This window comes from Magnolia sinica, chromosome 16 (assembly GCF_029962835.1).
Source record: "Magnolia sinica isolate HGM2019 chromosome 16, MsV1, whole genome shotgun sequence".
Taxonomy (NCBI): domain Eukaryota; kingdom Viridiplantae; phylum Streptophyta; class Magnoliopsida; order Magnoliales; family Magnoliaceae; genus Magnolia; species Magnolia sinica.
This window is the reverse complement of record NC_080588.1, coordinates 29,575,539-29,601,526: the sequence shown is the minus strand read 5'-3', so window position 1 is coordinate 29,601,526 and position 25,988 is coordinate 29,575,539. Positions and strand designations below refer to the sequence as shown.

Below are 25,988 nucleotides of genomic sequence, written 5' to 3'. Positions count from 1 at the left end.
CGCTTCCGATCGATGGAAAATAAATATTTCGGGGGACCCGTGAAGTTTTTAACAGTAGGAATTTAGTTAAGATTGTTTCCTGTGGTGTGGCCCACTTGAGATTTGGATCAGCTTCATTTTTTGGATCATATGCTAAAATGAGCTTTCAATACGCTGTGGATGTAAGGAAAGTGTATCACTGTGGGCCCGCTGTTAGGCATCCGAAAGCGCCCCTGCCAGAAAAACGAATAAGGGTTAGGGCTTACCTTGGCAGAGCAGAGAGAGGGAAGGAGACGCTGAGAGAGAGAGAGGGACGAAGACGCTGAGAGAGGGACGAAGACGCTGAGAGAGAGAGAGAGAGAGAGAGAGAGAGAGGGAGAGGGAAGGAGACGTTGGGTCAGAGCAGGTAGGTGCACTTTCAATGCAGCTGCGTTTCCACCATCCTCTCCCAAATTCGAAATGGATAGCCGTTGCCTGTAACAAAGTAACCTGTGACTTGAAAAACGCCTAATTCCTCTGTTACATTTCTTGCAATCTTACCTGATAGAAAGTTACAGGTTGAGACTTTGTTACCTGTAACATTTCTCCCCCAAACACACTGTAAGAAAGTCACCTGTAACTTTCTTACATTTTACACAAGTTACAGGCATCCAAACGGTAGCTTGTTGCAGCTTGCAGGTATTGATGAAGAATGAAATAAACAGAAATAGTTGTATGCCTGGATTGTAGTTAGTGAACTCCATGTGCATGGTGCCTTCCCATTGGTGCTTGCAACCGTTCAATGGTTGTCCCCACCATTGCCTGCAAATGGACTGTTAAAATAAAGAGATCACTGATTTGAATTCAACAAGTGTATTTACATCAATTGGTCCGTTTGGATTGCTGGTGTGGTGCACTTTTAGGAATCTAGGTGGTGCAATTGGAAGCACCGGAATGCAACTTGATGGTAGAAGGATATAGCTAACTAAGATCAATGGCAACACATGCCCTTCAATGCAACACATTGTGCGTTGAAGGGTGGTAATGCGAGCCTGACCCAGCTTTACTAGGCTTGGACCTATTAGCTTGGCCCGTAGGCCGTCCTTGGGCTTGGCATGTATGGCCGATAATTTTTCAGGCCAGGCTTGGCCCAAGTCATTTTAGCCTGACCTGCCCCGGCCCGACTCTACTTAATATGTGCATGCATTATATCCTTCAAATATGCAATTCTAATTCTTGATTAAACAACCTATGCATCTTGAATGTAGACCGTAGTGTCTATTTATTTGCGCATCTGTGGCCATGAACCGTGGGCTAGTGCAGATGCCACTGGTGGAGTCTATCAATTGGGGGTTGTGGTTCTATCAATCTGTAGCTTGTGGTTGTATGCATTAATCAAGATATATATTCCCCACAATGGATTAAGTAGAGAAATTTTGGGGAGTGGGTACTTTGTTTTGGAGATGATTTCTCTACATCTTTTCTCGTTTCTCTTGGCTACTGGAGATTTCTTTTTAGCATTTTTTTCGCCTCTCAAAAAAAGAAAAATAAAAGGAAAAAACAAATCCATGGAAGAATTCAATGAAGTTCTTAATTTTATACTTTCCATTTGAGCAAAGAAATTTTGGTTATCTCTTGTTACACTGTTTTCTATTGGATTGTAATTTGCATGGTAGATTATGATACTTGTTGGTATTGTATTTTATATAATCCATTAAAGATGCATCTTTTGTTAGAATGTTTAATTGGTTTCTCTAGTCTTGTTTCAATTTACCTTTCTTATGCTTAATTTGATGATTATGCTCAAACTGGTCATCACAGGTGCTTCTTGTGTACAACTCTCTCTGTTTGCTTTGGCTGTGGTGTCACTATGGCTACTCGTAAGTAACCTATGCTGCTTTTACGCTCTTTATTTATTTATTTTTAATGATTTTCCAACAAGAGTTATTAGTATTGATTACTATTTCCATTCCCCCTTTTTCTTTAGTGAGCAGTGGTAGAAATTTATCAAATCAGAGGAAAAGCTTGTGGAGAAATTATGGGGCCATGAGGCATGAGGATCTGTATAGTGTGCTAATTCACAAAATCTACAAAATCTGTTCAAAGGATGCCCATGGTTCAAGGATCGAGATTGCTAATTCTGCATGCACCAGCCTGGATGGTGGATGCCCCAAAAACCTCACAGATTGAAAGATCCCAAGCTTAGATCCTTGCCCTCTTTACCAGACTATTATTGTATGGTTTTCTTAACTTCCTATGTGTAGTTCGCTGACTGAAGCAGCTGGATCTTGCAAGCATAACCATCCATGGTAGGCCCATCAGATTAACTATTTGGATCAATGACCCTTGGGTCCATTGTAAGAATTGGTGCTTACACTCCAGTTATTCAGAATTAGAAGTACGCAAAAAAAAGAAGAAGAAAGAAAATCTAAAATCTAGCAAAGTATTTTTGCATTGTGCATTGAAAATTTAAAATATTTGCTCCACTAAGCTTAAGCTCCTCATTTGAGTCATTTGACTAAACAATTTCACAGCCCATTACTTATACCTTGTGTAAACTTCCTAACTAATGGTCGTTGATACCAGCATGGTCCTAGTTGTTTCACCATCCTACCTTGTTTCAAGAGAACTCGATTCTGGTGAATTTTTGAGTCTATTCTAGAACACAGGTGGCCTATGCTGGTTTGAGACCCTCCCTTGGTGGTGTTTGCACATGATGGCTGGTTTTTCTCACCATCCTTCGTGATAGTTGATGAGCTCAAACTTGGTGAAAGTTCTACTTCTGCACTTGGTTTAGCGTCTTCAAAACATGTTTTTTGCTAAGTTTTCTCCATTTGAAGATAACTCGAGTCCAATGAATTAGTGAGTCTCTTCTACAACACAGCCTCTGCTGGTGGGAAGCCCTGTTTGAGGGTGGTTGCACATAATTCTTACCAGCCTTCATGATAATTGATGAGCCGGAACTTGGTAAAAAATCCTATTTCTTGGTTTAGCCCTTCTTATGCATTTTCCTTGACAAGTTATCTCCATTTTCCTGGTGGCTTCTGATTGCTGGTTGCAGCCTTAATAAATAGCCTTGCAGCATGAAAATCTCAGTTTATTTGTTTATTTCATTCAGACCACAGCTTAAACTTACATTTTAGAACTTCTGAGGTAAAGGTTTGGAGTAGCTTTCTTCCTGTCCTTGATAAAGTTGTATCCATTTCCCATTACCTAAGAGATATTTACAAGATCATGATCATAGTCCTATGCCTATGGTGCCCTTCCTTGCACGGCAGTGTTCGTTTGGCTTGTAGGCAGGAAAAGAATCCTAACAATCAACAATCTTTAGAGAAGGGCTTTAGTTCTCCCCAATATTTGCTTGATGTGCATGGAAACCGAGGAGACAATTAACCACCTTTTCACTCACTATCCGTTTGTTGTCTGAGTGTGGAATCACTTCCTGACCTTTTTTAACACTGCTTGGGCAATGCCAGAGTCGGTTGGAGATTTTCTTTTGAGCATGGCATGGTGGAGAGTTGGTAGAGCTGGTAAAGTAGTTGTCTGGAAGCTGACAATCATGGCTATGTTCTGGGTCATTTAGGGTTCCAGAAATGGGTGTTGTTTTCGTAATGAGTGGGAGGGTCTATTAGAAGTTATTAGTAAAGTCAAGGGCCTTCTTTCAAATTGGGTGGTGCATGTTAAGGCAGCACCGCCTGGTCCTATTTTCAAAGTAGTCTTGTTTTTGTCCTCTGGTTGTATTTTTGCAAACTTTTAATAAATCGTTGTTCTCTCTCTCTCTCTCTCTCTCTCTCTCTCTAACAAAAAAAAAAAAAAGAAAAAAAAGAAAAAGAAAAGAAAAGAAAAGATCATAGTCCTATGTTTGTTATATTAGTTTTCATTCGTCTATGAGGACCATTGCACCACAGTTTTTGGGAACCTTGTTCTCAAAGCATCATCGTCATGCCAACTTTAGGTAGTTGGGTTGGCAGGGCACCTCCTTTCTAAAAGGGAGGTCTGAGGCCCAAGCATCCCTCATGTTCTAGTTTTTATTTCCCTAGAGTGGTCCCACTCCATTTCCACTCCCTCTTTGAAATTTTACATGTTCAAACTTCATCACATTTGGAGAACCTATTCCACAGTCTTGCACCTAAATGTACTGCTTCTCTTGCTCTCACTCATGCTCCCTTTCTTGATGTCGACCCCACATTCACTAACACTTTGTGACTAAGCTTTAACATTCCTTAGTGGAGAATGAAACCGAGCTCCAAGTCCCCTTTAAAGCTTAACTCATTGCTATCTTTAAACCATTTAACAGTATTGGGAACCAAGTACTTTTCACAGTCCAAATCCAACTCATTCACAGTATATTTCAACATAGTTGTTGCTGTTACCACTGATGATAATAGTTGGTGTATTTTCCTTTAATCACACACTTAGAAAAATGTGATTTATTCTCTCTCTCTCTCTCTCTCTCTCTCTCAATGGCTACAATTTTTTTTAATATCGGAAATGGAAAAGGACAACTATCTCCAACAAACAAGAGCAAGTCTAGATACACCTTAGTGGATAAAGAACAGACCTTCCATAGCAAGTGAATTCACTTAGGCCCCTTCCTAGAAAACAAATGAAATTAGATGCCCAAAGCTTAATCTTGTTAATAAAATTGTTCCTCTGTGGGGTTCTGTCTGCCCTAGAGGCCCAAGCAATGTTACTAGATGAATCACCTCCAACAATTGTAAGACCTGTTGAAGGGCTCATGAAATGAGCTCAATACTGTCCAACCTTGATAAACTCCTTGATTGGGGCCAGCGAACCTGAGAATATGATGTAAGACACATGATTTAATGATAGCATGCAACGTGGAGATTATGAAAGAGTCCATAAAGTAATTTAATTAACAAAAGATGCCAATCCACCAAGTAATTAAGAGTAAATAATAGGAAATAAAATTTGATTTAGCCTAAATCACATGCTTGCATTCAAAGAAATCATATAAATCAATTAAAAACTAAGACCGATGGAAGGATAGAACTTCTAATTTAGCATAGGCACGTTCCACACTCAATGGATAGATTTGTAGGTTTTATGATTAGAGTTAGGAAAGCGAAAAATATGAAATTAGGAAAATTAGGGTTTATGAGAATTGAGGATTTTGGAATTAGGGTTTTAGAAATTGGGGAAAATAGGAAATTGAAGATCTAGGGCTTAGAAGGTTGTAATGAGAAGGAAAAGAGGAAGACAAGATAAGAAGAATAATACCTTTCGAAGAAGAAAGATGAAGCATGTAAAATGAAGAATACCTTAGGGAATCCACCACCAAACAAGCTTTTACCCTTCCACAAATTGGAAGGGAAGGTTTTTTTTTATTTTTTATTTTTTTAATAAAAAACCTTAGAAAATAAAGAGAAAAATTCCTTCACACAAGAGAGCTCCACTCTTTTTTTTTTTTCTTCTTCTCAATAACACCACTAGGGTTGGAACTCCACTCACCATGTGCTTTTATAATTAAAATTCGAAATTAAAATTCAGCATAATTACAACTATGCCACTCACTTAAGTAAAGTGACCCATCATCCAAAATAAGAAAACTAAAATATATATTATCAATCTCAACCATCAAATAACTCCTAAAAATAACAAAAAACATAAAGAAAACAAGATCAGAGTCCAAGGGGCTCAAATCTAAAAGATCTGATGACCCGATGGCCTGATCGACAAGATCCAATAGTCGGATCGACACGAAATAGAATCCTATGATTAAAATGATCTCCTAAGTAGCCCACATGCATCATCCCAAGGTGGGGTCTTCCTGATGCACGTTCAATGCATGTGGGGTCTTCAAAATGGCCCGGTAGGCCCCATCTGGAACTCGTCTCCCATCCACAAAGAAAGTTGTGCTAATGCGGGTGATCATCTTCGTCTCTGGTACATTCGAGTAGGTCCTCTGATGTCCCCATCATAGTAGCTCCCTTATCATCACACACCAAACGATTAATGCCCGAATCTCTCAGGGAAAAAAAAAAAAACATCTGCAATTCGGCATTTGATTTCCTCCCCTGACGGGAGGTAGGAGATAAGATCTCGGTTTTTTGGTGTCCTTCATCAGTCTCCCAAATGACTCCACGGTGGAAACACCTGTGAAATCTTTGGCCACTATAAGCCAACTTATAAGTATTAGCTTAGCTGTCTCTTTTCACGTAGCCGCTGGAAGGTGTTTATTCTTCCAGTTCTTCTTTTCCAAATTCTCCACATAATAGCATGAGGGAGCATTCCCCACACAAGCCATCGGAGATTCTTCTATTTCGTTCTTCTATCCCACTTCATTTTATTTGGCACAGTCAGGTCATCAGAGGCACCTTATCGGCTGCTACTAATCTTTCTTCAAAATCTTCTGTTTCCTTTGTTTCAGAATCCAACAAGTGAAGATTCTTCTATTTGGTTGTTCCATCTCATTCTCCATTTTCTTTTGCACAATCAGGTGTCACTGAACCATCAAAGTTCACCTTAGTTGCTATAGACTGTCTTCAAAATCGCCTATTTCCTTTTTTTTTTTTTTAATTTCATAATCCGTCAAGTTAATTCTCTACTATGTGTACTATATGAGTGATTGCCCAATCAAGACTATTAAAACACCTTATCCCTCACAAACAATCTTCTTATCATGACCTCCTACAAGGCCAATGTGTGGAGGACAGAGGCAAGATGGTTAATGTTAACCTTTCTCAAATTGGTGTGTAGAACTGATATAGAAGGCAGGGAAGAAATAAGTAGAAGAAGTGAAGAACACTACACGCACATACATGGAGGGACCGACTTCAAGGAAAACATTGGATAAATTACTCACTGCAAACACACAGACTTCCTCTTTTAGCAAGATAATTCACAGACAAGAAAAATGAAACATCGTTGGTTTCTGTCTAGAAGAGGGGCGGCACATTTCAAACCTACTCATAAGAGAGCACGAGATGCAATACTCAACCCCCTTAGTGGAAGCAGCTTTTGTAACATTGAAGTTATTCACCAGTAAAAGCACATACTTCCTCTTGTATTAAGATAATTTACGAAAAGACAAAAAACCAAAAAGATTTGTGGTTTATATCATAAGGGGCCACACATACCAAACCTATTCAGAGCAGAGAACTGAATGCATTTGTTAAATCTACCCACTTTTGTAAAAGCATCTGTTTATAACCTTGAAGTTACCCTAATTATGATAATTTGACGCATTATAAACTTCGAACCAAGCAACCCTCATCCAGATGACTCAACTTAGAACTCCTTTAGTGGAGATAATTAAAACTAGACCTTTTTTTTTCTTGAGAATTTTGCTCATAGGAGACATTGCCTAATCAAGAATCTACAGCTATGTAACCAAGGAGTAGCTGTAATATTTTGGTTTTCCCAAAAGACACTAAACCTTCTTAAAATGGAGACCATCCCCCAACTTAGTAACAACTAACATTGTCTTACCCTATTTCAAGTTGCTGACAAACCTGCATGACTCCTTATTTAAACCAAGATAATGACTATTTGATGAAATAAATAAAACACGTAGTTGCTACACATTAGCCTGATCTTTGCTCTAGAGTCAATGATGCTCTCGTCCAGTGATACCAGAAACTCAGACTTCTGACACAAGAAACTTTTCTTGTAAATCTGTGCAGGAATTCAGTTTGAGAATTCTTGTGAAGTTGGGGTATTCTCAAAGTTGACAAATGCATATTGTTTGGTGGCAATTGGAGGATCCGAAAATTTCTATAGGTAAGTTCATTGGAGCTACAATTAAGATTGTGCATTCAGTGGTGTATTTAGAAGATACTGATTGTTTTTTGAGTCTTCCCAGCACATTTGAATCTGAGCTAGCAGATGTCATCCCTGTAGTAAAAACCTCCATAGCAGGCACCCGAATAATCGGACGTCTATGTGCTGGTCAGTATTTTAAGAGCACTTTCAAAGGTAAAAAAGTTTTTATTTTTGCCACACATCTCACTGTTATCACTCCTTGCGGCAGGAAACAAGAATGGGCTCCTCTTGCCCCACACTACCACTGACCAAGGTAACTTTTTCCTCAAGTAATATTTAATCGTTGAAGCTTTTGTTTTTTCCTCTTATATTCAGTTGGTAATATTTTCCATGCTTGATATGGTTTTATTGTGAGTGGCTACTGAACCATAAAATCCGAGTCTCCATTCTACATGTAGATAGTTTGTGTACATTGTTGTTTCTTGTGCTTTTATTTGGAGGACTTCCACTTCTAAATACTTCGAAAGATGCAAGTAGTTCTTTTCCGGACGTGATACGAATTCTGGATAGTTTTGCTTTTTTACTAAATTGGTGGTCCCATGGTCTCTCTCTCTCTCTCTCTCTCTCTCTCTCTCTCTCTCTCTCTTTCATTGTGAGTGATTAATGAACCACAAATCTGAGTTCGAATCCATAGATAGATTATAGTTTTGTTCAATGTTTTAAATAGCGCGTAGCATATACCGTAGCGTTTGGCCCCATAGCGTATAGCGTAAGCTACATGATGCTTAATATTTTTTAATTAAAATAATAGAAAAATATGATAAAATTTACAAAATGCATAATTCCTATGAGTTTTTTTTTAAATTTTTTTTAAATTTTTTTAATTGTGAATCTGGATCGTCAACCACATATTTCCATGTAAAATCAGTCTCTTTGCTTTCAGACATCTCTAAGTGTGACCTCTTATTTAGTTATTTATTGAAACATCACAAATTCACATATATGGACCACAATTTGGATGGTTGGATTGATCTAAGTGCTCTATCCACGAAATGGACCACAATTTAAATGGTCCAGATTGATCTAATGTAGTGCCATGTGTGATGGGGATGAGTCACCACCATTTTAAAATAGGTATTGAACTAGCATCGAAGAAAAACTAAAAAAAACAGGGGATTTTCTGTATCATACATTACATGCTCTGTAGCTTACGCTACCATCATACGCTATGTAGTGTTTTAGCTACGCTACGCAATGTAGTACACTACGCGCTATGCCAGGAGTGCTACCGAAGACACTGGTTTTGTTACATTTTAATTCATGTGCTTTCTATTTGGAGGACTTCCATTTTGAAATACTTGTAACAAAATGAGAGGTTCTTCGTTGAATGCGAAACAAAATCCCGGAGACTTTTGTATGTTTCTATGTTGATAAGCATATAGTGATGCGGACATCAGGCCATTCAAAGTATATCAACGCAAGAGGCGTGCGTTTGCCGTGTCAATGTGGTTAGATGACGGATACAAGTCAGGTCTCTAGAGGTTGAAGACCTTACACGTGTTCGTGACATGTGTAAGTTGCTTAAAGGAGACATTTGGACGTTTGGATCGCGAGGATGGTGTGATCGGACCGTTAGATCTTCACGGCCCACCTTCATTACACTACCTTTACGGCGCTATCATCGGGGCCCATCGGGCATTTTCAATTTGCATTTAGTTTATGAACATTTGACTTATTTAAGTTTTGAGACAATTTGTGTGAATTTCTTTTTTTTTGAAACTTTTTTTAGTAGGGGTATTTTGGTAATTTTATGTAATTACGAATTTATAAGGGTTACCCTAAACCCATAGCATAGATGTTATGTTTATGAAAGAAAAAAAAAGAGAGCTTTTTGCTTCTGACGATTTCGTCTTCGACTTCTAGTGATTGGAAGAGGGCGTGAGGCCCAAGTAAACGATTTCTTATCCTCTACTTCTTTCTCCTTCTCTCTTTTCTCAAGGTACTCTTTTCTTTAACCCCATTCTCTTCATTTTCTCTTAGAATCTTTAGATCTAGAATCCAAATCTTGTTTCTTTTTATCTAAATCATTAGATCTCAAAAGATTTTCATCCCCACATAAAACCCATCACCCAAATCTAAATTTGAAGAACCACCAATTCTTTTCTGAATTTTCCAGATTTTCCAATCCAGAAAATTCCTATTTTCCGAATTAGAAAATCCACTTGGATCGTTAGATGGACCTATTGCAAGACGAAAGTTCTATCTTTCGCCGGATCCAACTAAATTCAGATTTTAAGATTCAATACTTCGTGTTTGTGATGGATGGCCATAATCAATATTATATTAACCTTATTTCTTTCTTGTGTTTATGATGTACAAGGCAGGCTGATATTTTATTTGTTTATTAAGATTGCATGAATCTGCCCATTTCAAATATCATACTCATTTAAGGTTGGATTAGGCCGTCCTACATCAATTTTGGTATGAGAGCTTAGGTTCTTGCATTGGGTCGTCTTAGATCGAGTTATCAAGAGTCTAGATTTTTATTTATTATTATTATTTTTTCTAGGGTTTCATGCATCGCATATAGAGTCTAGATCTGAAATTTTTAGATTTGCATAAAAAAGAAGAAGTCTAGATCTGAATTTTTCCACATTTGCATCATTCTAAAAGTTAGGATCGTCGATGTCCATAGTCTTGTGTCAAAACAATCTCTTTGCGTTGTGTTTTAGGAAACCTAAGTTGAGTCTTATTGTGTATGCCCACTTGGACTGGTAGAGGATTTGGTCTACACCTGATTTTCAGTATGGAACAGTTGACTGAGATGATGAACACGATCAACCAACATTTGGCCTCCATTGAGGCACAATCTAGGAACACGAATACTCTTATGGATCAAATAGAAGCGTCCCTAAGAGAATCTCCGACATTGGAGGGGATGAATAGTCTCACGTAGGGGGAGTAGTTGAGGAACGGGTATGAAATCATGATAGAGGTCGTGGAGCACGTGGCCAAGGGGTAGGACGTGGAGGGGCGCGATATCTGCAGCCCACTGTCGAGTATCAAGACCGTTATGATGTCGATGAGAGAGTCTTAAAGAGTGTTAAAGTAGATGCTCCTAGTTTTGATGGGCGTCTTGACCCAAAAGCATTCCTTAATTGATTAGTGGATATGGACCATTATTTCGAATGGTATGAGATGTCTGAGAACCGACAAGTGCGGTTTGCAAAGATGAAACTTGTGGGTCAAGCTAAATTATTTTGGACAAATACGGAGTGTGGGATTGAGAGATCAGGAGGTGTCCTAGTCGCGCATTGGGTAGAGATGAAAGAGTTATTAAAGGAAAAATATCTTCCTCTCTCTTACTGTCAAAAGCTCCTAGATCAATGGTAAGCATTACGCCAAGGATCTATGTCGATTGCAGATTACATTGCAAAATTTGAGTATAAGATGCGGTGTGATATTTAGGAGGATCCCTTAGTGACGCTGGCGCGTTTCAAGGTGGGTCTTCGCATGGATTTGCAGCGTGAGCTTATGACCTATGCAGTGGGTGACTTGGATCAGGCTTACCAAGTTGTACAGGAGTTGGAGCTTTACCTAAAGTCTCTTGTCACGAGGCGCTTTGAGTCCCGAGACTCTATTGTTAGATCTGGTTTTCAGGGAGCCAAACCTAACATTGGAATTCAGCTTAGGGCGTAGGGTAGTGCACCGCCTAAGCCTAAGGATGATAAGGGCAAAGGTGTCCTTGGTGCTAAACCTGGCAGTGGTAGTCACTTGAGATGTTATGAGTGCGGAGGTACAGGTCATTTCGAATACCAGTGCACGGCAAAGACTCGTGGGATATGCGGATGACATGGGTGATTATGAAGTTGAGGAATATCACCTAGAGATAGGTGCTAGTGATTATGAAGAAGAAGAACCAGAGACTGCACCACTAGCTGTAGCTAGATGTGCTTTGGCGCAGGCCAAGGAGAGTGATGATTGGCGCAGAAGCACAATTTTCTACACGTTTATTAAGAGCGGTGACAAAAATTACAAAGTCATCGTGGATAGTGGTAGTTGCACCAATGTGGTCTCAGCTAGCACAATCACTCGTTTGGGTTTGAAGCCCATCCCTCACCCTCAACCCTACAGGGTTTCTTGGGTTGACACGTCTTCTATGCCTGTGTCCCAGCAGTGTTTAGTCCCCATCCAAATCGGTTCATATAAAGGCATGTTGTGGTGTGATGTTTTACCTATGGATGTAGGTCACATCATTCTAGGGAGGCCGTGGTTATACGATAGAGATGTCACGATTTTTGGTCGCTCAAATGTGTGTACATTCACGCATGAGGGCAAGCAAATCAAGATTAATCCGTTGCCACCCAAGAGCCACATGGATAAGGCTAGGGATGTGAAAACGAGTGAGTCAAGGAAGGATGCGAGGAAATCTATTCCGAAGTCTCTACATATCATAAATGCAAAAGAGTTTGAGAAAGAGACAGATGATGATTCGACGGTGTTACACCCGAGGTTCATGTAGAGTTACCCCCTGAGGTGACTTCGGTTCTTGAGGAGTACAGTGATGTATTCCCTGAGGATTTACCAGATGAGCTTCTACCTACGCAGGATATCCCGCATGCCATTGATTTCGTCCCGGGGTCTACTTTATCGAACCTTCCTCATTACAGGATGAATCCTGCAGAGCATGCAGAGTTGAATAGACAGGTAAATGAGCTCCTGCAAAAATGTTTCATCCGTGAGAGCATGAGTCTGTGTGCCATACCAGCGCTATTAACGCCTAAGAAAGATGGTACGTGGCGGATGTGTGTGGATAGTAGGGCCATTAATAAGATCACGATCAAGTATCGGTTTCCGATACCGAGGCTTGATGATATGTTAGACATGATGGCCAGATCCACCATTTTTTTTTCCAAGATAGACATCAAGAGCGGGTATCACCAGATACGCATACGCCCTGGAGATGAGTGGAAGACAGCCTTCAAGACGAAGGATGGGTTGTACAAGTGGTTGGTCATGCCCTTTGGCTTGACTAATGCACCCAGTACTTTTATGTGTGTGATGACCCAGGTTTTGAAACCTTTTATAGGGAAGTTTTTAGTAGTTTATTTTGATGACATACTCATATATTGTACCACTAAAGAGCTGCATCTCGACCACTTGAGGCAGGTCTGTAGTGTCCTGAGGGCGGAGAGGTTATGTGCGAACCTTAAGAAATGTTCGTTCCTGTTTGATGGGGTTGTCTTCGTAGGGTTCATATTGTCGTCTGTAGGGATGCGAGCGGATCCAGATAAAGTCAAGCCCATAGTTGATTGGCCTGAACCACAGAACATGCATGAAGTGAGAAGCTTTTATGGCTTAGCCACATTTTATCGTCGATTCATTCGAGGGTTTAGCACTATTATGGCTCCCATTACTGATTGTATTAAAAATGGAGAGTTCATATGGTCTAAGGCCGCAGCTAAGGCATTCAAAGATAATAAGGGCAAGATGATAGAGGCTCCCGTCATGCGTCTTTCAGATTTTTCTAAAGTCTTTGAAGTAGCGTGTGATGCTTCAGGTGTAGGTATATGAGTACTAAGCCAAGAGGGTCATCCAGTTGCCTATTTCAGTGAGAAACTGAATGAGGTAAAACAAAAGTATTCCACCTATGACAAAGAATTTTATGCGGTAGTGCAATCGCTACGTCATTGGCGTCATTATCTTTTACTGCAAGAATTTGTCTTGTTTTTTGATCACGAGGCTTTGAGGTATTTGAATTCCCAAAAGAAGCTTAACCCAAGGCATGCCAAGTGGGCAGCGTTTCTTTAGGAATATTCATTTGTCCTGAAACATAAAGCCATGATCGAGAACAAACCAGCCGATGCCCTTAGTAGGAGAGTAACATTGCTCAACTCCTTGAGTGTAGAAGTTGTCGAGTTTGAGCAATTGACAAACGAGTATCCCATGTGCCCAGATTTTGGGGGAGCATACGTGTCACTCTTAGGTGCCCAGCATAGTTCGGGTGAGTTCGTGCTGAAAGATGGTTTCCTTTTCAAAGGAGACCGACTTTGTATTCCCCGCACTTCCCTCTGTGATTTCCTTGTTTGAGAGCTTCATGCTGGAGGTATTGCTGGCCATTTTGGTCAAGATAAGACCATCGCCCTAGTGGAGGATTGGTTTTATTGGCCAAGTCTCAAGCAAGACATAGCCAAAATTTTAGGGCAATGTCGAACATGTCAACTAGCAAAACAGAAGAAGCAGAATACTGGATTGTACACGCCATTGCCAGTGCCACACGCACCGTGGCAAGACATCAGTATAGATTTCGTGCTTGGACTTTCCAAGACAATTAAAAAGCACGATTCCATTTTTGTGGTTGTGGACCGTTTCTCAAAAATGGCCCACTTTCTCCCTTGTTCTAAAACCTCAGATGCGTCCAACATAGCTAAGATTTTCTTTGAGGGGGTGGTTCGATTACATGGTTTGCCTAAGACCATAGTGTCTGACAGGGATGTCCAGTTGACCAGTTATTTTTGGAAGACATGATGACATATGATGGGTACGAGACTCCAGTTCTCGTCTGCCTACCATCCTCAAACTGATGGCCAAACTGAGGTTGTGAATCGAAGTCTCGGAAATCTACTACGATGTTTGGTGGGTGAACACATTAAAACTTGGGACGTAGGTCCCGTTTGTTAAATCTGAAATCTGAAGCCTGAATCTGAAATCTGAAGCTGAATATGAAATCTGAAGCCTGAATCTGAAATCTGAGTCAAAAAACTTGTTTGATAATTATGGCTAAAGTCTGAAAATTAAGTACTGAATTTGAAACAATCTGTTTGTTAACAAACATCTGAAATGTCTGAAATATGTTAATTTGACACATTTGCCCCTATCTCTTGTTTGGAAATGTTTTACACCTGATGCAGATTTCCCGCCAACTTTGATCTCCTTTAAACCGTTCGTACAACTCAGAGCTCAATGATCGTTAGCGTTATATAGCTACTGTTTCCTCTCATGTGACCCACTCGAGTCTTGGATCCACCTCTTTTTTGTAGCTTGTACTAAAATTAGCTTGCAAAACAAATGAACGGAGTATATTTCCTAAAAACATGGTGGTGGCCCCACCCAGCATCCTTACGCTGGAACTTCCTGTGAACGGCTTTCACAGGAAATCCACGTCCATCCAATCCGCGCCCGGTGTACCACACGGAAAATCGATTGATTCCTTCATGTGGACTTGAGTCCTAAGCTCATGGGCTGGACTACTCCTATTTCTATCATTTCATTCAAATTGGACCCGATGTTGGCATCAAAGCCAATAAAAGCCCACGTTTGAAAATCCTAACACTTCAATTAGAGGGCATCAACCAGTCAGTTACAAAACAAATTAATCAACGGTCCATACCCAACAGGGAATTGAAATTCCAAAAATTAGAGGGATATAAATCTCAGGTGGACCACACCATAGGAAAACAATAATGATTGGATATGCATCATTAAAATCCTCCTAAGGCCCACTGTACTGTTTATTTGAAATTCAATCTTTTTATCAGGTCATACAGGCCCAGATGAAGGGAAGAAACAAAGTCAGCTTTATCCAAAATTTTTATGGCCCCCAAAAGGTTTTTAATGGTCGACGCTCATTCAACACTGTTTCCTGTAATGTGGCCCACTTGAGATTTTGATATACCTAATTTTTTGTCCCATACCATGAAATGATCTGAAAAAATAGATGGATGGCATGGATGAAACACATACATCATGGTAGGGCCCACAGAGCACTGACCACAACCACTCTGGTGGTAGTGGGAGTAGCCACTGGCCGGTGCCATGTTTAACGAGGACGCGGACTGCGTACTACCCCCGCCCGTCCCTGGCTCCGAACGGGCAGTTCTGTGGGTGGGCCCACCCTGATGTATATGTACATCCAAACCATAAATCCATTTTCTCAGATTATTTTAAGGCATGAACACAAAAATGAGGCAAATCCAACGCTTAAGTGGACCACAACAAATAATAATCTTGGTTGCATTAAAATGCGCCAGTTGCATTAAATGCAAGAGTCATCTGTGATGTGGTCCATTTGATCGTTGGATTTGCCTCATTTTTGTTTTGATGCCTTAAAATAATATGAGAAAAGGGATAGAGGGTTTGGATGTATAGATGCATCACGGTGGGCCCGCCCACAGAACTGCCCGTTCGGAGCTAGGGATGGGCGGGGGTATTACGCAGTCCGCGTCCCTTGTACGAACGGTTCAAAGAGATCAAAGTTACATGGCCCACTGTGATGTTTTTTTACCATCCAACCTATTCATTAGGTCACGTAGACGTGGATGAAGTGAAAACACAAATATTAGCTTGATCTGAAACTTCTCCAGCTCTCAAGAAGTTTTTAACGGTGGACGTTCAATCCCCACCTTATGGTCCAATTAATCATTGGACCTGCTTCTTTTATTGGATCACATCTTAAATTATCTAAAAAAGTTGATGGACGGTGTGGATCAAACACAAATTATGGTGGGGCATAAAGAAGTTTCACAGGTTAAAGGTTGATTTTGTATTGCGCAAACAATTGGAAAGAAAAAATTTCCGTAGTAACTTGAAAAGAGTACTTTTGGAAGCAATAAATTTTTGTTTTATGAAAAATCACGGAGCGCATTCCGCGTTCACCATTAAGCCGGACTCCTATCACTGAAACAATTCAGTGAAAAACCACTTAGCGCTTTCCGTCTTCCGCATTAACAACGCATTAACAAACACCACTAAACATAAAATTTTCCCCGTTCCGCGTTAAGTGTAAAAATTCAGTGTTAACAAACACGGCCTTAGTCCTGCCAGTCGTTGAGTTTTCATATAACAGTTTAGTTAATAGGTCTACGGGTATGAGTCCATTTGAGATTGTTAGTAGTTACGAACCTAGACTACCCATAGATTTGTTATCTATGTCAGTCACCCAGAGGACCTCAGAGTCAGCCGATGCATTTTCCCATCACATTCATGAGTTGCATGCAGAGATTAGGAGGCGGATAAATGCTAGTAATGAACAATACAAAATTTCAGCTGACTTCCATCGTCGAATTCAAGAATTTAATGAGGGTGATTATGTAATGGTTAGGATGAGGTCGGAACGGTTCCCACAAGGTACTGTTAAGAAGTCATAAGCACGCAGTGCTGGACCATTTAAGATTTTGAAAAGATTGGGTCCAATGCGTATGTGATAGATCTTCCACCTCGCATGGGGATTAATTCAACATTCAATGTGGAGGATCTAATGCCTTGTTCAAGCCATCCCATAGACACTAATTTTGTTCCAAACCATTGGCCAATTTCTTCCCAACCCACACCACCTATGCCTACCATACATGAGAAAAGAGAAGAAATTGTAGATGAGAAAATTGTTTCCACTCGAGACGGTGGATTTCAGAGGTACTTGGTGAAGTGGAAGAACAGACCATCATCCGACTGTACATGGTTATCGGAAACAGAGTTGCAGCGACTAGATCCAGATTTGTTAGAAAAGCACAAGAGTTTTATCTTGTCGGAGTCAAGATCTTCTCAGCTGAGGGGAGTTGATGCGGACATCAGGCCATTCAAAGTATATCAACACAGGAGGCGTGCGTTAGCCGTGTCAATGTAGTTAGATGACGGATACGAGTCGGGTCTCTAGAGGTTGAAGACCTTACACATGTGTTCGTGACATGTGTAAGTTGCTTAAAGGAGACATTTGGACCTTTGGATCGCGAGGATGGTGTGATCGGACCGTCGGATCGTCACGGCCCACCTTCATTACACCACCTTCACGGCGCTATCATCGGGGTCCATCGGGCATTTTCAATTTGCATTTAGTTTATGAACATTTGACTTATTTAAGTTTTGAGACAATTTGTGCACAATTTTGTGCGAATTTCTTTTTTTTATTTAAACTTTTTTTAGTACGGGTATTTTGGTAATTTCATGTAATTACGAATTTATAAGGGTTGCCCTAAACCCATAGCATGGATGTTATGTTTATGAAAGGCAAAAAAGAGAGCTTTTTGTTTTTGACGATTTCGTCTTCGACTTCCAGTGATTGGAAGAGGGCGTGAGGCCCAGGTAAACGATTTCTCATCGTCTACTTCTTTCTCCTTCTCTCTTTTCTCAAGGTACTCTTTTCTTTAACCCCATTCTCTTCCTTTTCTCCTAGAATCTTTAGGTCTAGAATCCAAATCTTGTTTCTTTTTATCTAAATCATTAGATCTCAAAAGATTTTCATCCCCACATAAAACCCATCACCCAAATCTAAATTTGAGGAACCACCAATTCTTTTTTTAATTTTCCAGATTTCCCAATCCAGGAAATTCCTATTTTTCTGGATTAGAAAATCCACTTCGATCGTTAGACGGACCCATTTCAAGACGAAAGTTCTATCTTTCGCCGGATCCAACTAAATTTAGATTTTAAGATTCAATATTTCGTGTTTGTGATGGATGGTAATCAATATTATATTAACCTTATTTCTTTCTTGTGTTTATGATGTATAAGGCAGGCTGATATTTTATTTGTTTATTAAGATTACATGAATCTGCCCCTTTCAAATATCATACTTATTTAAGGTTGGATTAGGCCGTCCTACATCATATAGTCTCTCTCTCTCTCTCTATCTCAATTGTTGCTCAATTATTAGAAATTGTTCCTACTCGTGCTGTGAGAAAATGAAGGAAAACTAAGGGAAGCAAATAGTTTTCCTTTCATGTGACATTTCCCGTGTTTGAGAAACATAAAAAGAGAATGAAATTGTTTTACTTTCCTCAGCAAGGGAGTAAAACCTTTCTTTCATTTTCTTTTTTTAAAGCCAGTTGATGGAAAAAGAGGTATCTATCTAGAAAAGGTTATATTTTGGACTTCTAGAAAAGGTTGTATTTTAAAGAGAGTTTTAGGAGGCCAACTTGAAATGAACTTTCTTTCCAGCAATTTCGTTAAGAGGTGGTTCGGAGAGGATGAAATTTAGAGTTTTAGAAGGCCAACTTGAAATGGTCTTTCTTTCCAACAATTTCCTTAGGAGATGGGAGTTCGGCTCTAAAGGTCATTCGGAGAGGATGTAATTCACAAGGTGGTGGGATCTAAGATAGCTTTGTGGCAAGATACATACATATATATATATATATATACATACATATATATATATATATACATACATATATATATATATATATACATACATATATATATTTCAAGATTGTTGGATTCTCCATAGGCTAACATCATACGCTATATGATGGAATCCCGTAGTCGTGCGCTTTTGAACAATGGTCTAAATATTAATTTCATAGTGGTAACTCTGAAGATGAGGAGGCAACATAGATTAAGGACTTTAGGGTCTGTTTGGGCAATGGGATTAGAAGGGATTAGGTGGGATGGGATTCAAAAAACATAATTATTACCCATGGCAGGGATTGTCCCCTAATACCATGGGATAAAATTAATGCCATGCTTTGTTGATAATACGGTGGTACATTGAATGAATATACCCACCATCATTTGAAATTATTGAGAATAACACACGTGTTATATCTAAACCGTTCATTTGTTTTGTAACCTCATTTTATGGCATGAGCCTAAAAATGAGGTAGATCTAAAACTTATGTGGCCCCAAAGAAGTTTTCAACGGTAAGTATTCAATCCCTGTTGCTTTCTATGGTGGGGTCCACTTGAGCTTTAGATTTATCTGATTTTTTGGCCCATGCTTTAAAATAATCTCGATAAATGGGTGGACGGTGTGGATATAGCTCACACATCATGGTGGGACCTACACAACTTGTTAAACATTGAGTGAAATTGGCACGGGACCAATGCAATTCCATTTAATGTAATTCCAAGCTTTCCCATTCTTACCAAACATGGAGTGGAATTGGCACAGGATCAGATGAATCCCATCCCACCTAATCCCTTCTAATCCCACTGCCCAAACAGACCCTTAGATTTACAAGTTTGGTTGAAGGGGTGCATTAAATTATTACCAAGTCGCTTTTTAAGCGGATGATCATGTTGATTGAGATTTCTTAGATTATATGTTGGGCAGGATGGGATGTGGGCAAGAGTAGAAAATGTGGGTCCAAGAATGTATTAGATATGCTAAGTTCTCGATTGTGGTAAACAATTCTTTGACAGCTACTTCAAGGCTTCTTGTGGCCCTGCTAGGTCCATTTTTGTTCGTAGTTGTTGCGGAAGCTTCGTGTAAAATGTTGGATAAAGGTTCGAAGGTGGGCCTTATAAGCGGGTTTAAGGTGGATAAATCAGCTTTCCAAATCTCTCAACTTCAGTTCATCGATGATACCATTTTGTGATGCAGAAGAGTCCAAGGTGGACAATCTAAGGATGATTATAAGGTCCTTTGGAATGCCTTCAGGTTTGAAGGTGAACATCTTAAAAATGAGATGTTGGCTGTTGGAATATCAAAGGAGGATGCAGAGAAGTTTGTAGAGGTGTTTGGTTGTAGGGCAGGATCATTTCCTTCAACGTACTTGTAGCTCCCGTTATGTAGCATAGGGAAACTAATGAGGCACTTATGGGATAAGGTGATTGAAAGAGTGGAGAGGAAGTTATCAAGACAAAAATGTCGGCATCTATCCCAAGGAGGATTGATGTCAATTAAAGCTACAATTATTAAATATTTCACATTACTTCATGTCCTTGCTTATATGTCTGAAAGATATGCTGGACATGTTGGAAAAGCTAAGACTCGACTTCCTTTGGCAAGATGCAGAAGAGAACCATAAGTTCCATTTGGTAAGATGGGAAGTTGTTTGCAAATCATATGGGGAAGGGTGTGTAGGCACTAAGAGGGTGGGTTCCATCAATCAAATTATAAGTGATATTTTGGACTACTAGAAAAGGTTGTATTTTAAAGAGAGTTTTTGAAGGCCAACTTGAAATGGTCTTTCTTTCTAGCGGTTTCATTTGGAAATGGGAGTTTGGCTCTAAAGGTCGTTCGGAGAGGATGAAATTCACAGTTTTAGGAGGCCAACTTGAAATGGTCTTTTTTCTAGCAATTTCCTTATGAGATGGGAGTTTAGCTCTAAAGGTTGTTCAGAGAGGATGTAATTCACAAGGTGTTGGGAGTGATTTGAGAAAGCTGTGGCAAGATTTTTTTCCGAGATTGTTGGATTCTCTCTAGGTGATCATCATAAGCTACATGATGGAATCCCATAGCCGTGCACTTTTAAACAATGGTCTAAATATTACTTTCATAGTGGTAACTCTGAAGATTAGGAAACAACTTAGATCAAGGACTTTCGATTTACAAGTTTGGTTAAAGGTGTGCATTAAATTATTACCAAGTCGCTTTTTAAGTGTATGATCATGTTGATTGAGATTTCTTAGATTATATGTTGGGCAAGATGAGATGTGTTCAGGAGTGGAAAATGTGGGTCCAATAATGTATTAGATATGCTAAGTTCTTGATTTTGGTAAACAATTCTTTGAAAGCTACTTCAAGGCGTCTCGTGGTCGTGCTATCTCCATTGTTCGTAGTGGTTGCGGAAGCTTTGTGTAAAATTTTGGATAAAGGTTCAAAGGTGGGCCTTATACGAGAGTTTAAGGTGGATAAATGACGCAGGACACCTAACTACTTGCTCTAAAAGCTTGAACCGATAGAGCGTGGCGAATCAATCCCTTTATCTCATAGCCCAGGTTAGGCCGTTGGCCGAACCCCCCTTGTGGGCCCCACTCACATGGGTTTTGTCTCACATGAGCCACCCGCCTCACATGGGTGGAGCCGGGGCTCGCCTCACACGAGCCACTTGCCTCACACAGGCCGATCACCTTGAGTGTGCCTCCGCTCCACACAGGCCGCTCCACTCGATCCCAGTGTGAAAATGTCCCTACATTAATCACCCTGGCTGATTAATGCATGAGACCTCCCTCTCTGATACCACTTTTGACACATGACAACTAACCACTTGCTCTAAAAGCTCGAACTGATAGAGTGTGGCCAATCAATCCCTTTATCTCATAGCCCAGGTTAGGCCCTCGGCAGAACCTCCGCCATGGGCCCCACTTCACATGTGTTTCGCCTCACATGAGTTACCCACCTCACATGGGTGGGGCCCGCCTAACACGGGCCACCCACCTTGAGTGTGCCCCCAGTTAACGTAGGCTGCCCCACTCAAGCTCGGTGTGAAAATGTCCCTGCATTGATAAATCAACTTTCCAAACCTCACAACTTTAGTTCATCGATGATACCATTTTATTTTGTGATGTGGAAGAGTCCAAGGTGGACAATCTAAGGATGATTATAAGGTCCTTTGGAATGGTGTCAGGTTTGAAGGTGAACATCCTAAAAAACTAGATGTTGGCTGTTGGAATATCAAAGGAGGATGCAAAGAAGTTTGTAGAGGTGTTTGGCTGTAGGGTAGGATCGTTTCCTTCAACATACTAGGGGCTCCCATTATACAACATAGGTAAACTAGTGAAGCACTTATGAGATATGGTGATTGAGAGAGTGGAGATGAAGTTATCAAGACAAAAATGTTGGCATCTATCTCAAGGAGGTAGATTGATGTTGATTAAAGCTACAATTATTAAATATTTCACTTCATGTCCTTGTTTAGATGTCTAAAAGATGTGCTGGACATGTTGGAAAAGCGAAGATGCGACTTCCTTTGGCAAGGTGCAGAAGAGAACCGTAAGTTCCATTTGGTAAGATGGGAAGTTGTTTGCAAATCATATGGGGAAGGGGGTGTAGGCACTAAGATGATGGATTCCATCAATCAAGCACTCTTTGTTAAATGGTGGTGGAGGTTCGTAATAGAAGAGGGGTGGGCTTTGGACAGAAGTGATAGAAAGGAAATACAATGTTAAGGAGATTTGTGGATGAAAACTTCTTATCGTTTAGGCCTCGATGCTTTGGAAGTTGGTTTAAAGGTTGAGGAGTAGGTTCAAGGAGGGGATATGATTCTCTCTAGGAGATAGTAGGAGGATTCGGTTTTGAGTGAGAGGTTGCTTCACTTGGAGTTCCCAAGGCTTGCCCGTCTATCCTTGGATGCGAATATTCCTATTGCTCAATGCTACTCGGTATTAGGTAATGAGGTGCTGTGGTGCGTGCCATGTTGAAGGAACTTGTTGGAAGTGGATAGAGAAGAGCTCATTGGCTTGTTAAAGCGGCTCCAAGGCTTACGTCCTATTTTGGGAGCAAGGGATGTGTTAATTTGGAATAAAGTTAAGTCCGATTGTTTCACGGTTAATTCTTTCTATAGGATGATTTGTGGGTCATCTTTAGTAGGCTGTAAGCACACCTCCTATGTTTGGCATTATGAGACTCCCTCCAAGGTTGTGACTTTGACTTGGTTGCTAGTAGGAACAAGGTACTCACAATCGATAACCTCTGGAATAAGAAGATTGTAATCATTAATATTTGTTTGATGTGCATGTAGAATGAGGAATCAATTAGTGATTTCTTTATCATTGCCCCTTCACTTGTGAACTTTGGAAGAAGTTTTTGGCAGACTTTAATGTCTCATGGGAGGTAGTGGAATCCATTGAGGACCTCCTTATTACTTGGAACGACAGCGAGAAAGGGAGAAAGAATGCTTTGGAGACTGGCTTTATTAGCTAGGATGTGGGTTCCTATGGGGAGAGAAATAACCAATGCTTTTGAAATCGAAGCGTCTTAGTTTTGGTAGTTTTTAAAAGGGCTAAAATCGGATGTAATGGAGTGGGCCTCAATTTAAAGGCCTCCCCTCTTTTAGTTTTTGTTTTGGGCTATTTTGTAGTCTTTTCAGCTGCTTGGCCTTTTCAATAAAATCATCACATTCTCCATTTCTTGTTAAAGGAAAATCCTAGATGGAGTCTTAATTTCTAATGAGCTCATTGATTTGAAGATGAGAATGGGAGAGGTTGACCTATTGTGCAAAGTGGATTTGGAGACAACTTATGATCATGCGATTGGGTTTTCATGTTGTATTCCCTTCTAAGGATGGGTTTTAGCAGTCGATGTGTTCGATGGATTATGGAATGCATCTCAATGGCTTCGTTTTCGATTTTGGTGAATGTCTCATATTTAGATTATTCTCCTGCTAAAGGGATCTTTGCCAAGGTAATCTTTATCCATGCTCTGTTCTATTGTAGCAAAGAGTTTAAGATAACTTTTAATATGGGTGTGCATCTTGGGTGTTATAAAAGGATTTGGGATTGGTAATCTGGAGGTGTCCTACCTTTAATTTGTAGATGATATGCTAGTTATGTGTGAGGCGTAACTTAAGAAAATCAGGAATCTTAAAGGGCCTTTTTGTTGTTGTGAAATAGTGCTGACATCTAGTTGAACGTTGGAAAGAGTGCCATGATGGGAGCGGTCACGAGGGAAGAGGTGATTAAAGAATTGTCAGGTTAGATGAGGTAGAAAGAAGTGGGCATTCCTTTTAATCGGCCTCCCCATGGAGGGCGATAGAAAGGGTCTTACCTTTCATTGGGAGGTAGGATTACACTCTTGAAGAGGCTCTTGCAAACCTTCCATTGTATCTCATGACTAGTTGCACCCAGTGTTCGAAATATCGGTATCGCGTTACGTATTACATTCTTGGGATACAGATACGTATCGGTTATCTCATGGGATATATCGGTTGCATCGTGTAATGTATCGCTGTTGTTGGAAACATGGGAAAACATTCGGAAATTGGTTGAATTTTTCAATGAAACTTCGGTGATTGTTAAAAAATACATTAATACACACTTACAAATCAAAACATTACAAAAAACAAGTACACATAATAGGTTTTCTTTTTATGGGGTCCTAATCTATGCGTTGTCTAATTGAATTAATGCAAGTATATTCAATGTCTATTCATATAATTGATAAATGTAAGAAGACATGTGGAAGCACAAGCAATACATTCAAAAGTAAAAGAAGAATCACTACATTAGGTTACATACATGTTTGATTTGATGTTTGGACACAAAGATTGCAAATGATTTGCGAAAAATTAGGAAAATTTGATTTTATTTTCAATTTTCTGCAACTCGGCCCATCTCCTCCAAATTTCGAAATCGAAGCTCCCAATTCATGATTTTTCATGCGAAACATGAAAGATCATGGATTTGTAACAATTTGACACTAATTTAACATGATTTACGGAAAATAGAAGGACCGAAATTTGAAAATACTCACCAGATCGAACATGTGGGATATATCGCACTACTCATGTGTTTTGTATCACACTGGTGGTATACAAGATATATGGTGGGATATATCCACCGATGTCATCGATATTTAAAACACTGGTTGCACCAAGTTGAAGTGAAGCGGCAACGGGGTTTGGTGTGGTAGCAGGGAAGTGTTTGTGTCAAAATGTTGTCAACTATAAAAGGCTAGGAAGTGGGAATGGGAGCGGGAACACGAATTCAAAGCGGGAGCCGCACCTAGTTTGATGGATCCTACAGCTAAGATTTCATGTCTCTCTTTGAGATGCTAGTGTTAATAGCTTGTATGGTGGAACAATCACAAAGGAATTTCTTGTGGTATAGAGTCTCACAAGTTTCATGTCATGAGTTGTGAGAAGGTGCATGATAATAATAACAAAAAAGAACGGAGATATTGGGGTGGGAAGAATAAGGAAGAAAAAAAAATGGTAAAGTGGTGGTGGAGATATAATGGAGAAATGGGGCATTGTGGAGGGATGTGATCCGAAAAATTCCTAAAGGCAACTTTTGGTAGGGCGGGACTGGATATGTGGAAAGCTATTACTTGGTAAGATAATAAAAAATTACTTGTTAAAAATGAAGGTGGAGAGAGAAGAAGCATGACAAACAGAGTGAGAGTTGAGTTTACTAAGGGGCCGTTTGGCACCTTGTATTTGAGTGTAGTTGAGGGGTTTGAGAGGATTTTGCCCCAAATCCATTGTTTAACGCGGTGTACTTGGAGGTAAATGAAATCATAGGTATTTGAAATACACACTTTTGGCGTGTTTTGAAATTTCATGTTTTTGGCTTTTCCAAAAAGGAAAAAAAAAATCTCGTGTGTTTTGTTGAGATTCGGGTGTAATCAGAGTGAAATGCTTTTTTGGCTTCCTCTTTAAAGGCAGAAGAGTCTCATGTGTAGCAAAGGTATCGCTGAACTACTAATTGACTGTCCACGTGGCAAGCTGATGATACCTCAAAACAATCCAATTATTGTCTGCAACCCTAAAAACACATTAATAGAATGATCCGAACTCTCCAAACGTTGGCTATCTAAATGGACGGTGAAAAACCGTCGGTGAGTCGCTCGTTTGTGATTCTTATGTTTGAGGCCCACCCAAGGCTCATAATTTCCTCAATTTTGGCCAGAATATATATTACAATAGGCTTAT

General features: G+C 39.9%; 1 protein-coding gene across 1 annotated transcript in view; it reads left to right on the top strand.

Annotated features, from left to right (window-relative positions):
* Positions 1 to 289: 289 nt before the first annotated feature.
* LOC131228626 (eukaryotic translation initiation factor 6-2) overlaps positions 290 to 25,988 on the top strand; it is a 42,599-nt gene continuing 16,900 nt past the window's right edge. Inside the window, exons 1-5 of the mRNA XM_058224408.1 lie at positions 290 to 385; positions 1,780 to 1,838; positions 7,605 to 7,701; positions 7,784 to 7,869; positions 7,952 to 7,996. Of these exons, the coding sequence (XP_058080391.1) occupies positions 1,829 to 1,838; positions 7,605 to 7,701; positions 7,784 to 7,869; positions 7,952 to 7,996 (238 nt within the window). The 5' untranslated portion in view covers positions 290 to 385; positions 1,780 to 1,828. The remainder of the gene's footprint in view (positions 386 to 1,779; positions 1,839 to 7,604; positions 7,702 to 7,783; positions 7,870 to 7,951; positions 7,997 to 25,988) is intronic.